Below are 12,939 nucleotides of genomic sequence, written 5' to 3'. Positions count from 1 at the left end.
CTACCCGAATTCTTTTGTTGTCAGTTTTCACCATTGGCGAAGGGACCCAATTTCAGCTATAAATAGGGTGGAAATCAGACCTTCAATTCTCGTCCAAAGTTTCACTGCCCCCTCTCACTTTCTCACATATTAGGAGTGTTGGTATAATACCTCGAGTAGTCATAACCAATCCGATCAAAAGAAGCTTCGTACACGAATCCAGAAGCTCTGCTTGAACAAGGTAAGACATTGTGCCATCGTGTAAAGTTTCTAATATCATGATTATCGTTCTAATTATTGGTTTATACTAATCTGGATATACTACATTGTGTTTAACTAGGTGCTTAATACCAAGAAACTCTTTGCATATAAACTTTCAAGATGAGACATTCGAGTTTTTGTACAACTCACATTTGCGTGAAATAACTGGCTTTCCAATACTGTCATGATGAATTTTAAAACATATTAAACTGATGAAAAATAGTCCAAATGCTTTCAAAACACTTTTAAAAGATTTTAATTACATTACAGTGATTAAGTCTATGTAGACTTACGAGATGGTTACTGTTGGAGTTATGGGGGTTTTGTATACAAGGCTTGCTTAATGGGCTATTACACGTTACTTATTGGAGAAGTGTTCACCAATTATTAATATTACCACATGCACAGATGCGTTTGAGTGACAAGTACCTTTCGTTAATTTGTAAGCATAAAGGTGTAAAATATGTTAATGTTGTAACTGTAAAATGGTCATCTAGAAATGAATGTACTCACCAGTATTTCTTGCTGATCAAATATTTTAAACATGTTTCTGGTGACTTATCAGAGAGACAGGAATAATGCATGCGGGCCTTCAGCTTAAATAAGTGGATTGTCACCAGAATAAAAAAATGTGTTTTGTAAATTAGGGTTTATCTCTATAAAACTTATGTTTGTATAAAAATGGGTTCTATTCTCAGTTTATGAAATAAGAATCATGGTGTTTTTATAACTCTGTAATTTTCCTAACTATGGTCCTGATGAATTTCCGTTGCTAAATATTTGAATAATAACATACACCTGATACCACCGTTCGATATTCACAGCTCCCATCCCGGGGTATAGGGTCAGGGGCTGTGACAGTTGAAGTGGTATCAGAGCCACTGGTTTAAGTAATATGGGTATTTTAATAATACATAATCTTAAAATTAAGAGTTATGAAATAAATATATTAATCTCTGTGTTAACCATATGGATAATATTCTAACCACATGTGAATATAAAAAATGCAATTATTTTGTGGAGTTCGTTGTTTTATTATTTTTGATTTACAGCATGTATGAGTTCTTAGAGGCTTTTCAGAACATATGCATTAACACTACGGATTTGGAGGTAGTGAACCCAAGCAAAGAAAATGTAGGATGCCCATAACCAATGGTATTCCAAGTCCATACCTCAAACCAACCAAACCTAAGAAGAAGAAGAAGAAGATATAAGGATTGGTAGAGAGGATTGAGAAGAGGAAAAAGAGAAAGAAGGATGTTCTCGGACAATGGTCTAAGGAGAATATTGCAATTGTCCTTCGCACCTTTAATTGGTTTTTTCTTATTTCAAGCTTAAAATTAAACTATGCTAAATCGAATATGTATGTTGTTGGAATTAAACCAAACAAGGTGCAGTTAATGGGCGACTCGCTTGGGTGTAGTTCGGGAAAATTTCCCTTTCATTACCTTGGCGTTCCGGTAAGAGAAAAAATGCAAAATCTGGAAGGATGGGAACTCATCATTCAGAAATTTAAAATGAAGTTGGCTAACTGGAAGACGAATCATTTATCTATTGGTGAAAGAGCAACGTTGTTTACTTCAGTTCTCGGTTCGATTTCAACTTAAAATCTTTCTTTGTTTTGGTTACCCAAGAAGGTTAACATGGTTCTTGAAGGTCTAAGAGCCAAGTTTTTTTGGGGTGGGTTTGAGAACAAGAAGAAGATGGCATGGGTGAAATGGGATCTAGCCCTTAATGCTAAATCTAAAGAGGTGGGTGGGGGGGGGGGGGGGGGTTGGAAGCATATATGCTCTTAATTTGGCATTACTTCTTAAGTGAAAATGGTGATCTCATCAATGCAACAATTCTTTATGGGTAAAGATCATTGACTCAATTCATGGCAATCATAGTAATAATTTGATGTGTTTGACAAAGAAACGTGGCTAAAGGATCTGGTGTTTGGAATCGAATTGTGAATAGTTTTCACTTATTAAACGATAACGGGTTGATTCCTATTTCAGCTTTAAAGAAGACGGTGGGCTTGGGAGACTCGACACATTTTTGGCACGATCACTGTATTAGTAATGACACATTGCTATCAACCTTCCCAAGATTATTTGCTCTAGAAAATAATAAGGATTGCTTAATAAAAGATAGGAAAAATGATCTTACTTGGGTGTGGGATTGGTGGCCCGCTTAAAGGAGGAGTGGAGGAGGCTCATTTCTTATCATTAATAATTATGCTTGATCACCATCTTTGATCAGTGAAAGAAAATTTATGGAGATGGAAGTTTGTATTTCAAAATGATTTTGTGATTAAATATATCAGAAGTTCAATAAAATAGAAAATGCTTACGGAGGTGTCATGCCAAACAATATAAAATAAAAACGTGTCAAAAAATTTTAACATTTTTACATAGAGATTACTTCTGAATATGCTGTGGGGTTAATCAATATGGTATTTATCCTAGTGACCATATAGCATAAGAAAATTGTGACCATATGTTTTCCACTTCACTAAATGACATCTGTAAAGCAATAGTGGACCAATCGGCTTCAGGAAAGAAGGAAATTTCAAAATAAAATGGGAATCAGATTTAGAAGGAAGCTTCGCGGAAACAAGAATCATACGAGTACTTTTGTCCACATCTAACAACTGTGCATGCCTACCGCTACACGTGGACATTTAGGATATTAAATAATACATCGAATTAATTTGCTTAGTTATAACGACATTGTGACTTTTATTTAATTTGTGAACGCTTTGAGTTGGAATTATTGACTTCTAAATCTTACTATTGCATTCCTTTAACATGTTTTTAATAAATATGCTTATCATTTATGCATACTGGGATAGTCATAAACTAGAAACGTTATTGATTGGGTTTAGGGATGAGTAAAAATCGGTATGGTATCGATTGGTATCGGTACCGTTACTGGTACGGTACCTATACTTCCCGAATTTTACCTTAAATACCGGTACTCGTACCGGTACCAAAAATTTACGATCTTCTGGATCGGGATTTTCGGTACCGGTACCGATACGGTACCGAGCTCATCCCTAATTGGGCTATTCATACAAAAAATTTGCATTAAACTATTTAAATTTTAGATAACATGAAATAAAAGGCAAGTAGGCAACAACCTGTGATGCTAGTCCCTTTTAAATTGCAAAACCAATTCTTTTGTAAACTACATTGGTTGATTTTAAAGTTATAATGCTATGATAATATGTTGAACTCGGTTTAGTGGCTTCATAGCCTCATGCCTAAGGGACCCAAAAATATATTGTGTGATTTATTTCACTCTGGTTTTCAAATCAACTAATTTAAATGATTAATTATACGTAAGAGAGACGAAAAACAATTTAACACAAAAATATACAAATATTTTAAGAATATACGCAACAACAAACCGTCATGTCAGCTCCACGCCAACTTCACATCATACTTTAAATTTTATTCAAAAACACAAACTCTCTTTCACGGTAATCAAAACTCCACAAACTCATTAAGAATATATGTATAATATATGTATATGCATGTGATGTGATAGAGGGGCCCCACCATCTCGTCCAGAGCTTCGTCTGGATCCACGAACGTGATGATGACAAATTTTAACTACAATAGCAACGTCCGGATATGACTTGGTTTTTGAAGAGAAACTCCGCAACATACAGTTGTTATGGGTGCTCTAATAGATGATTTTTTAATGATTTGGATATATCATTTGAGATAATTTAATGTGGTGTTATAAGAGGTGATAATAGTTCTATATATGTTGCTTAAAGATATCAATTTAGTTCACAATATTTTGTCTGTATATATACATTAAAAAAAATATCTTGAATTTTAGTAATTACCTAAAATCTTTTTCTTTTTCAATTCTTGATCTTTCCCATCTATTGGCAAACAAAAACGTTACATCATATGTTTTACAAGGGCAAACATGTAAATTGATATAGACAGGTACTTCACCAACAACCTTAATTTCATATCCCACTCATTTGCATTCCATGCTCAATTCTCTTCAATGGCCGAAACTTGTTCATTAATCTCTTCATCATTTGTAACTTTCATCATCATTTTCCAGCTATTATGTACGTGTACCTTGTACACGAATGGATGTTATACTTCGATCATTAGTTTTGGAGACTCTCTAGCTGATACCGGTAACCTAAAACAACTTTCCTATCACACGAATCAACAGTCTCTACATTTCTTTTATCCCCCTTACGGCGAAACCTTTTTCCATGAGCCCACTGGTCGTTGCTCCAATGGTCGTCTCGTCATCGATTTCATTGGTAATCCCTTAATCCTGCTCTCCACCTTAGTACTTGGATTCTTCTCTCCATCTGTGAATATGTATGTAGTATTTTGTAAATATTTTATTAGTTCCATATAATATTATTATTACAGCCATTAATTTTCATTTAGATGTATGTAAACTTCAGTTTAGTTTCATCTATGAATTCCATGTGTGTACCCACCCAGTCATCGAAGTGTTGGTGCTTTGAGAGATTGAATAATTCATTAGTGAAGCCAATTAGTCATGGTGGGGACTACCTCGAGTTACATAATACATACTTTGTTGGAAAAAAAACTAAAATAAAAAGTAGCTAGGCAAATGGTGTTAAAAGTAGGTAGGTCTTTTATAAGATATTAATACTTTAAAATTATAAATATCAAAACTTATTAATAGTCAGTGAGTTAGGGCATGTTTCACAAAGAGATTTTAAAATTTTTTTGAAACTTCTAGTTTCAAGCTTAAAAAAAAAAAAAAAAAAAACTCATATTCAATAAAAAATTTTGTTTGATTAAAAAAGTTTTAAGCTTTTAAGTTTTGAGAAAAAAACTCAATATTTAAACGCTACTATTAGAGAGCAAGCTAAAAGCTTTTACATTTGAATTTATTCCTTTTGCTTTTAACACTTTTTGTTTCCTCGCGTCTGAAGCTGTGGAGCTACTTATCCGTGTTCAGCGGGTCATACATAGTAATGTTATGACTCCAAGATCAGCAAATATAGTTTTTAAAAGATTGGGTTTTGCGATTCAAAAGGGAGTAGCGACGCAGCTTGTTGCCCGCTTGCCTTCTGTTTCGATGTAATCCAATGAACATGATTGTTTTAACATATATTAACATATATAAAATGAGTAAATCCTGATTTACAAGTTTGGTACATAAACTTTAATCAACTTTTATTAATTTATATAATAGTTATATATTTTACTCTTATTCAAAGCTAACTATCCCATGACTCTTTAAAAGATCATAATTTTTTCACACGTTAATATTTTTTAAACAAATTGCATCATAAAAAAGAGCATTTTATTCTTTAATTTGAGTATGATTTTGTTATACTTCTTTAACTTTAAAAATTAGTATACTACGTGATTACCGGTTAGGATTGGCAATAAGTCGAGTCAGACGAGCTCAGGCCATGTGTAAGACCAAATTAGGGTCGAAACGAGTCGATACAAAAAGGGTTAATTTAGTTCGGTTCGTGTCGGTACGATTTTGAGTCGAAAAAGGCCAGATCAGAAGATGTTTAAGATTAAAATGGTGCCGGGTCGGAAAGGGTTTCAGATCAAAAGAGGTTGGTTTAAAAAATTATCTTTTTGAAATTACTGTATATTTTAGCTTTGTTTCTTGATTTTCGCTACTGGTTACACGCTTACTGCATTTACACGAATTACGCGTTATGTGTGCACTATTATCAAGTGAATCACTTACCAACAATGATTATGCGGTTGATGTCAGGTTGCGCGCGCACTCCGCCGCACTGCGCGGGCACCCAACTAGTTTTATTAATAGCTTCAGCTACTCTGCCAAACACATACGTATATTTAAAAAGCTACCAGCCACAACTTTCAGCTAACAGCCACTAGCTAGTTTTTGCCGAGCATAGCCTTAAACTATACTCTCTGATTCTTATTTTTATTTTATCTTTTATATAAATTGATATAAAATTGACAATTAGTTTTAAGTTTTGAAATAACATATTTCTAAAATATAATAAAAGAAATGGCCACAAACATGCCATGTCTATCCTATGCACCCTACTTTACTTAACTAAGCATCTCTATAGATTCAACGAGAAACTAACCAGATTATGTTTTAATTATACTCACAGCCGTGTTAGCCTGCTGGGTTATTGAAGTGTTTTCGTGTTGTTTTATAAATTCACACACCCGTATATATATAAAGCTTAAATAATAAACAAAGGTAATATAAATACATAGACTCTACTCAGGTTTCTTGTAGCATGTATGGACCTAATTAATGTATACACATTACTTATTCAATTTTTTTTTACTATGAAGCTGAAAGCATCAGGCTACCACTAGTGAAGCCATTTGTGGGTGTAAAAGGAAGACATATGATAGAATTACGACGAGGAGTGAACTATGCAGTGGCAGGTGCAACTGCTTTGGATTCTTCATTTCTTGGGGCCGAAGGAGTTCATAATCCAATGACAAATTCGTCGTTACAGGTGCAGTTGGGATGGTTCAAACGATCATTGCCGTCTCTTTGTGACAACGAACTAGGTAACATAATCAAAACAACATATACACACATATATGCACAAATGATCAAGACTTGTTTCTTATTTGGTGTGCCTCACCAGGAAAATCGGTCATAAAAAGAACTTGGTCATGGTTAGTTTCCTTTGTTGTACCTAATGTATTTGTGCACAGTTATGCTAATTGAACAATGCAATTGAGTCGTACTATTTTACCTGGTATAAAGAGATATCCAAAAACCCTACCACCAATCCTACCCTACCTTTCACCGACTTCGGTAACCTCCTGCCCGACTTCGGTCCGACTCATCATTCTCAATCGTCGTCATGTCGAATGACTAAGCCGGCGTCATCGATGCCTCAAACAAATCCACTCCTTTGCATATCCAGCACAAAGTCCAAATGTTCGATGCCAAGAAGTTTCTTACTCTTCGTGGCTGAAACTATTTCAATTACATGCTCACGGATACGAGGTTCTTTCTCATATCGATGGTACCCCACCCCCACCGGAGGATGATTCGAATTTCGCTTCTTGGCAAAAGATTGACTCCATTGTACTCCAATGGATATATGGTACTCTTGAACACGATATTCTAGAGCGTGTTCTTGTTACCGAATCCACAACCCTTGAGGTGTAGAACCGTATCAAAGTATAATTTACAACAATCGGGGACCATGAATTGTTGCTCTTGAAAATCATTTTGCCAACCTCATGCTTCGCGATACAGAGTCTCTTGCAGATTACTATCAGCATCTAAAAGATATCGACACTCAATTAGCTAATCCTGGGGTTCCGATGGATGAAGAACAGTTGGTTCTCTAACTGGTCAACAAAATACGATGTTACTGGTGCCCTAATCAATCGACGGTTGTCGACGTGGGAGGATGCTTCAACATGTTACATGCTGAACATGACCGTAAAGTTGTCCGTGGTACCCCTTCTCCGGTCATTGCGGCAGCCGTTCATGAAGAACCCCCCCCCCCCACCACCACCACATGACTCTTCACGCGGTGGTGGAAGAAACTACAATCATCGCCCGGATTCTGGTTGTGGGAGAGGCCAATCTTAATCTTCACGTCGGCTAGATAATAATTACTGTGGCATTAATCAAACTTGGCCCAATCATCCTCAATAGATACCTACTTGGAGCATGTTTGGGATTGAGTTTGAAAAATACTTACTGGCTTATCAGCTTTTTTAAAAGGTCATTTTGAAAAGCCAGGATTTTGGGCTTTTGTAAATCTGCTTTTTAACCCTTTCAAAAACATAAAATAAGAAAGATTTTTTTGATTGCCAAACACATTTTAATTTATTAGTCTTTTGAAAACACCAATAAGCCAATAAGCATTTTTCAAACTCAATCCCAAATATGCTCTTGGCCTAATTACCGAATCCTCCCACCACCACCACCTAGTTCGTATCCCACCCAAGCCGGTGGCTCGCCTCCACCTTTAGTAGGCCATCTAATCATGTTCACAATCCATTTGGGCCAACCCACAAAAGCCAACAGCAACAAGGCCCAAGTGTGTAGGCTCACTTTACAGAATATGATGTGCTTGGCCCAAATGATTTGAGATGCGCGCTCGCCGAAATGCACATGGACAAGGACAACACGGAGGACCCAGGGCACAAGGATACAGGTGCAACCTCCCACATCAAGGTGACCAAGGTAAAATTAATTCCCCCTTTTTATCAAGGTCAATTAATTCTATTCTTGTTGGAATGGTCAGCGAAATCCTGTTATTGGATCGGGCGATAGCACCTTACCCAATACCACAAGACCATCACACCTTAAAAAGATCCTTTAAACCCCCCATATTATTAAAAATCTAATATTAGTTTGAAAATTTAATATTGACAATTGGGCCTCTATTAAATTCAACCACCCCTTTGGCTTTTCTGTGAAGGATTTCACAGATGGGAAGATTCTCACGAGGCACAATGGTGATAGCGTTCTCTATCCGCTCACCAACAACACTGTTTCCGTCTTCCATTTTCCCATGATAAAGAGTTTCGGCATAACCATCTTTGACACCCAGGATTATTTAATTTGAATTCTCTTGTTTCGAATAATTTTATTTCATGTAATAACCATCGTAATGGCATTTTTTGCCATTCTTGTCAACTTGCTAAAAGTACGTTTACCTTTCCATTTCTATGTCGCAAACTTTATTGCCCATTGATATTACTCATTGTGACCTTTGGACCTCACCAATTTCAAGCAACTTGGAATATAAATATTGTATGGTGTTGGTTGATGACAAAACACAATACACATGGATTCTTCCTTTAACGTTTTAATCCTAAACATTTGAAATTTTCGCAAAATTCCATAAATACATTCTTACAATTTCATGTTAATATCAAATAATTCCAATGTGATTAGGAATTTGACAATCACAACTTCAAAAACCTAGCCTCATCCCGCGGCCTTCAGTTTCGTTTCTCGTGCCCTCAAACCTCCCAACAAAATGGATAATCTGAACGCAGAATTCGTCAACTAAACGAAATCATGCTCACTCTTCTTACTAACGCCTCTTTTTCTCCTCATATTGGGTTGAGGCACTTCATGTTGCCACCTAGCTCCATAAAATTCTCCTCACAAAACTTATTCACAACCATTCCCCAATGACCTCCCTTTATCACTATCATTGACACCCTACTAAGACCATTTACGTGCCTTTGGGTACGCTTGCTCCCTAACACCACCGCCACACGAATAAACAAGTTAAGCTAGCATTCCTCCTTGTGTGTTTACCTTGGTAATCCAACCAATTTTGTGGATATCAATGCCTTGACCTCTCCACCGGGAAAATAATATTTTGTTTTCGACGTATCCACTTTAACATCGGTCCAAGAGATTTCATTTTTGTACACTGACTATGCATCCCCGATAATCTTCAATAATCCCACACGCACCCCTTCAGCCCATCACCAACAAGCTCTCCTCCAACAAATTCCAATAGGCCCAATATCCACAACCAGACCCCACCCACCTCACCTCGGTCCACTACGCAAAACTCAGACAATTCACCAAATCCACCCCTAGCCATTCCGTCTCCTACTGCACCATTACCATCCATCACTTCACACGAGCCTCCTTCTGACCCACCTCTCACAACAAAGACCCCCCACCGCCACCACACACACGATGACCACCCGCCTTCGTGCCGAAATTACTAAACCAAAAATCCCACTCAATTTACACACCAATGCAATTTCTCTTTCACTCAACTCCCATATTACTTCCTTATCCGATCCAAATTGGAAAGCTGCCATGGATGATAAGTATAATGTATTATTGAGCAATAACACTTGGGACTTGGTCCCGAGACCGCAGGATGCTCATTTCATCCGTTGTATGTGTCTATTTTGCCACAAGTTTAATAATATCGCTATATCAGTGCACTACAACGTTACAAAGCATGACTTGTGGTTAATGGTAAATCTCAACAAGTTGACATTGATTGTGATGAAACAATTAGTCTTCTTGTGAAGCCAACAACAATTTGCACAGTTCTTAGTTTGGCAACTTCTCGTTCTTGATCGATCCATTAACTAGATGTCAAGAATGCATTATTACATGGAGATATCAAAGAAATGGTCTACATGATTCAGGGATCGGGATAAACCGAATCATGTATGCAAAGTTCAAAAATCACTTTACGGATTAAAACAGGCACCTGAGTGTGCTTTCAAGGGTTCGCTGCCTACCTAGTTAAATGCGGGTTTAAGTGCGTTGTCTCTCACTCATCACTTTTATAAACAAACGGGGTGATCAAGTATTCTGTTTATTACTCTACGTACATCATACTCACTACCTCTCATCAGACACTACTACAGAACATCATCGCCCTCTAAGGAATTTGCTATGTCTAATTTGGGTAAACCAGTTACACATCAAAAATGTGTCTTAGTTTTATCCCAAGAATCTTATGAAAGATATTTTGGCTCCTGCAAGCATGACCACATGCAAACCCGTTGCCACTCCGGTCAAAACCACATCAAAATTAAGTGCAAATACTGGCCCTCTATTTAATGACTCATCGTTATATCATAGCCCCATCTTGCCAGTGCACCTTAATACCTGACATTTACCCGACCCGACATTTCCTATACGGTGCAAAAAATTTGCCTGTTCATGCACGCACCCCGTGAACCACATTTCATTTTCTCAAACAGGTCCTACGCTACATTAGATGCACTACATCCCATGGCTTACATATTACACCCACCAAGTCTACTTCTCTAACCGCCTATTTCGATGTAGACTGGGGCGTTTCCCTAATTCATGTAGATCTACATCCAGGTATTGTGTTTTCTTGGGTATTAACTTGGTCTAATGGTCTTCCAACGAAAAACCTACAATCTCAAGATTCAGTGCTGAAGCGGAATTTTGTGGCTTTGCAAACATGGTAGCGGAAACGATTTGGTTGAGAAAATTACCACTAGAACTTTTTGTTCCTACTCGTCAAGCTACAATTGTCTATTGTGGCAATCTCTCTGTTATCTATATCTCTGGCAACCCGGTTCAACATCAACGTACCAAACATGTAGAAATAGGCATTCATTTTGTTAGAGACAAAGTCCGAGTGGGCAACATACGTTTTTTACATGTACCGTCGGACTATCAATACACCGATATTTTTACCAAAGGCCTGCCTCGTCCTCTTTTCAAGCAATATAAATCCAGCTTTTGCATTCGAGCATCTACCGCTAAGACTGAGGGGGAGTCTTAGTCAACCGAATAATAATCCTATAATCTCTGCAATATTTATATTCTTTAGTATAATTATGTATTCATTGTGTATTGACTAGTTTCCATAGTTGGTTAGTTGCATTTGTTGTACCTCTTGTATTTGTACACGATTATGCTAATGGAACAATGCAATTGAGTCAAAATATTTTACAAGTAGAGCGTTCTATTATTGTTAAAATAAATACTGTAGATTGTAAATACTTCCTCGGACGTTCTTTGATTCTCATGGGTGAGATTGGAGGAAATGACTACAATCATGCATTGCTTGCTGGAAAATCCCTCGAAGAGCTTGAAACATATGTCCCACTTGTCGTTGAGGCCATTGTCTCAGCAGTTCAAGTAAGAATGTACACATATCTATATTATTTTATTTTGAAAGTTACAATTTATGAGAGTGCTTAACTTCAAACATATTTTGGAAAAATAGGAAATTGTTGAGCTAGGGGCCAAGACACTGCTGATACCAGGAAACTTACCAATTGGATGTTCACCGGTATATTTAACAAAATATTATGGTTCAAGTGACATAGAGTACGATAATGCAACTGGTTGTATTACCCAGTTAAACAAATTTTCTGAGTACCATAACGAACTTCTCAAGATAGAACTTAGTCAAATCCGAGAAAGTTATCCTGAAGTTAATATCATATATGCAGACTACTACAACGCTGCCATGCAATTCTTTCGATCTCCAAACAAATATGGTACATAAATTGTCACATTTAGAAATTTTTCAATAACATTAGAAAATGAATCAATCATGTGTATTGATATAGTTTTCATGTCCTTTGTATGATGCTTAACTTTCTTTATATAAGGATTCATAAATGGTGCTTTAAAAGCATGTTGCGGAGGTGGAGGACCATTTAACTACAACGAATCAATAGCATGTGCAGACTTATCATCAAATGTATGTATGCGGCCACATACATATGCTAACTGGGACGGATTGCACTTAACCGAAGCAGCATATAAAATTATCTACCATAGCGTATTTCAAGGGCCATATGCTATACCACAATTTGACTTTGTGTGCCCTACAACAATCGTTCAAGATATAGATGGAATATCTAGTTCTGCATAAGCATGTGGTTGAAAACTTAAAAGCTCTTAGTAAACATGTGCTGAATCAAATATCACTGGTTTGTATGATTTGTAATTAATCATATGTACGCCTTTTCATCCTATTTTAAGACAATATATTTATGACATTGGTTATTTTCAAGTAGTATATAGTACCTAAACCTCTAATAGCACTGTTATTTTTACATACTTTCTAAGAAAACGATGCTATGTGGAGTGCATTGCTTGTTCTAGTATGCGAGATGAAATCAATATACATTTATAATCAAATCATTTTAGTGGAAATCATGGATACCATAACTAGCTTATTAGGGGATGTTTTGATACAAAATGTAAAATACTAATAATCAAGTG

The 12,939-nt window shown here is 36.5% G+C and overlaps 1 protein-coding gene across 1 annotated transcript; it reads left to right on the top strand.

The window, feature by feature from the left end:
• Nucleotides 1-4,209: 4,209 nt before the first annotated feature.
• Nucleotides 4,210-12,699, top strand: LOC143611142 (GDSL esterase/lipase At1g28570-like). The gene is made up of 5 exons (XM_077085425.1): nt 4,210-4,522; nt 6,543-6,767; nt 11,693-11,841; nt 11,930-12,206; nt 12,321-12,699. The coding sequence occupies exons 1-5, from the start codon at nt 4,252-4,254 to the stop codon at nt 12,584-12,586; spliced, it is 1,188 nt and encodes a 395-aa protein (XP_076941540.1). The 5' UTR covers nt 4,210-4,251; the 3' UTR covers nt 12,587-12,699.
• Nucleotides 12,700-12,939: the final 240 nt, after the last annotated feature.

The sequence above is a fragment of the Bidens hawaiensis genome, unplaced genomic scaffold (genome assembly GCF_021521415.1).
Source record: "Bidens hawaiensis isolate Kalapana, Puna unplaced genomic scaffold, B.hawaiensis_p1.1 tig00029621_1, whole genome shotgun sequence".
In the NCBI taxonomy this organism is placed as follows: Eukaryota; Viridiplantae; Streptophyta; class Magnoliopsida; order Asterales; family Asteraceae; genus Bidens; species Bidens hawaiensis.
This window is presented reverse-complemented; position numbering and strand designations above follow the sequence as displayed.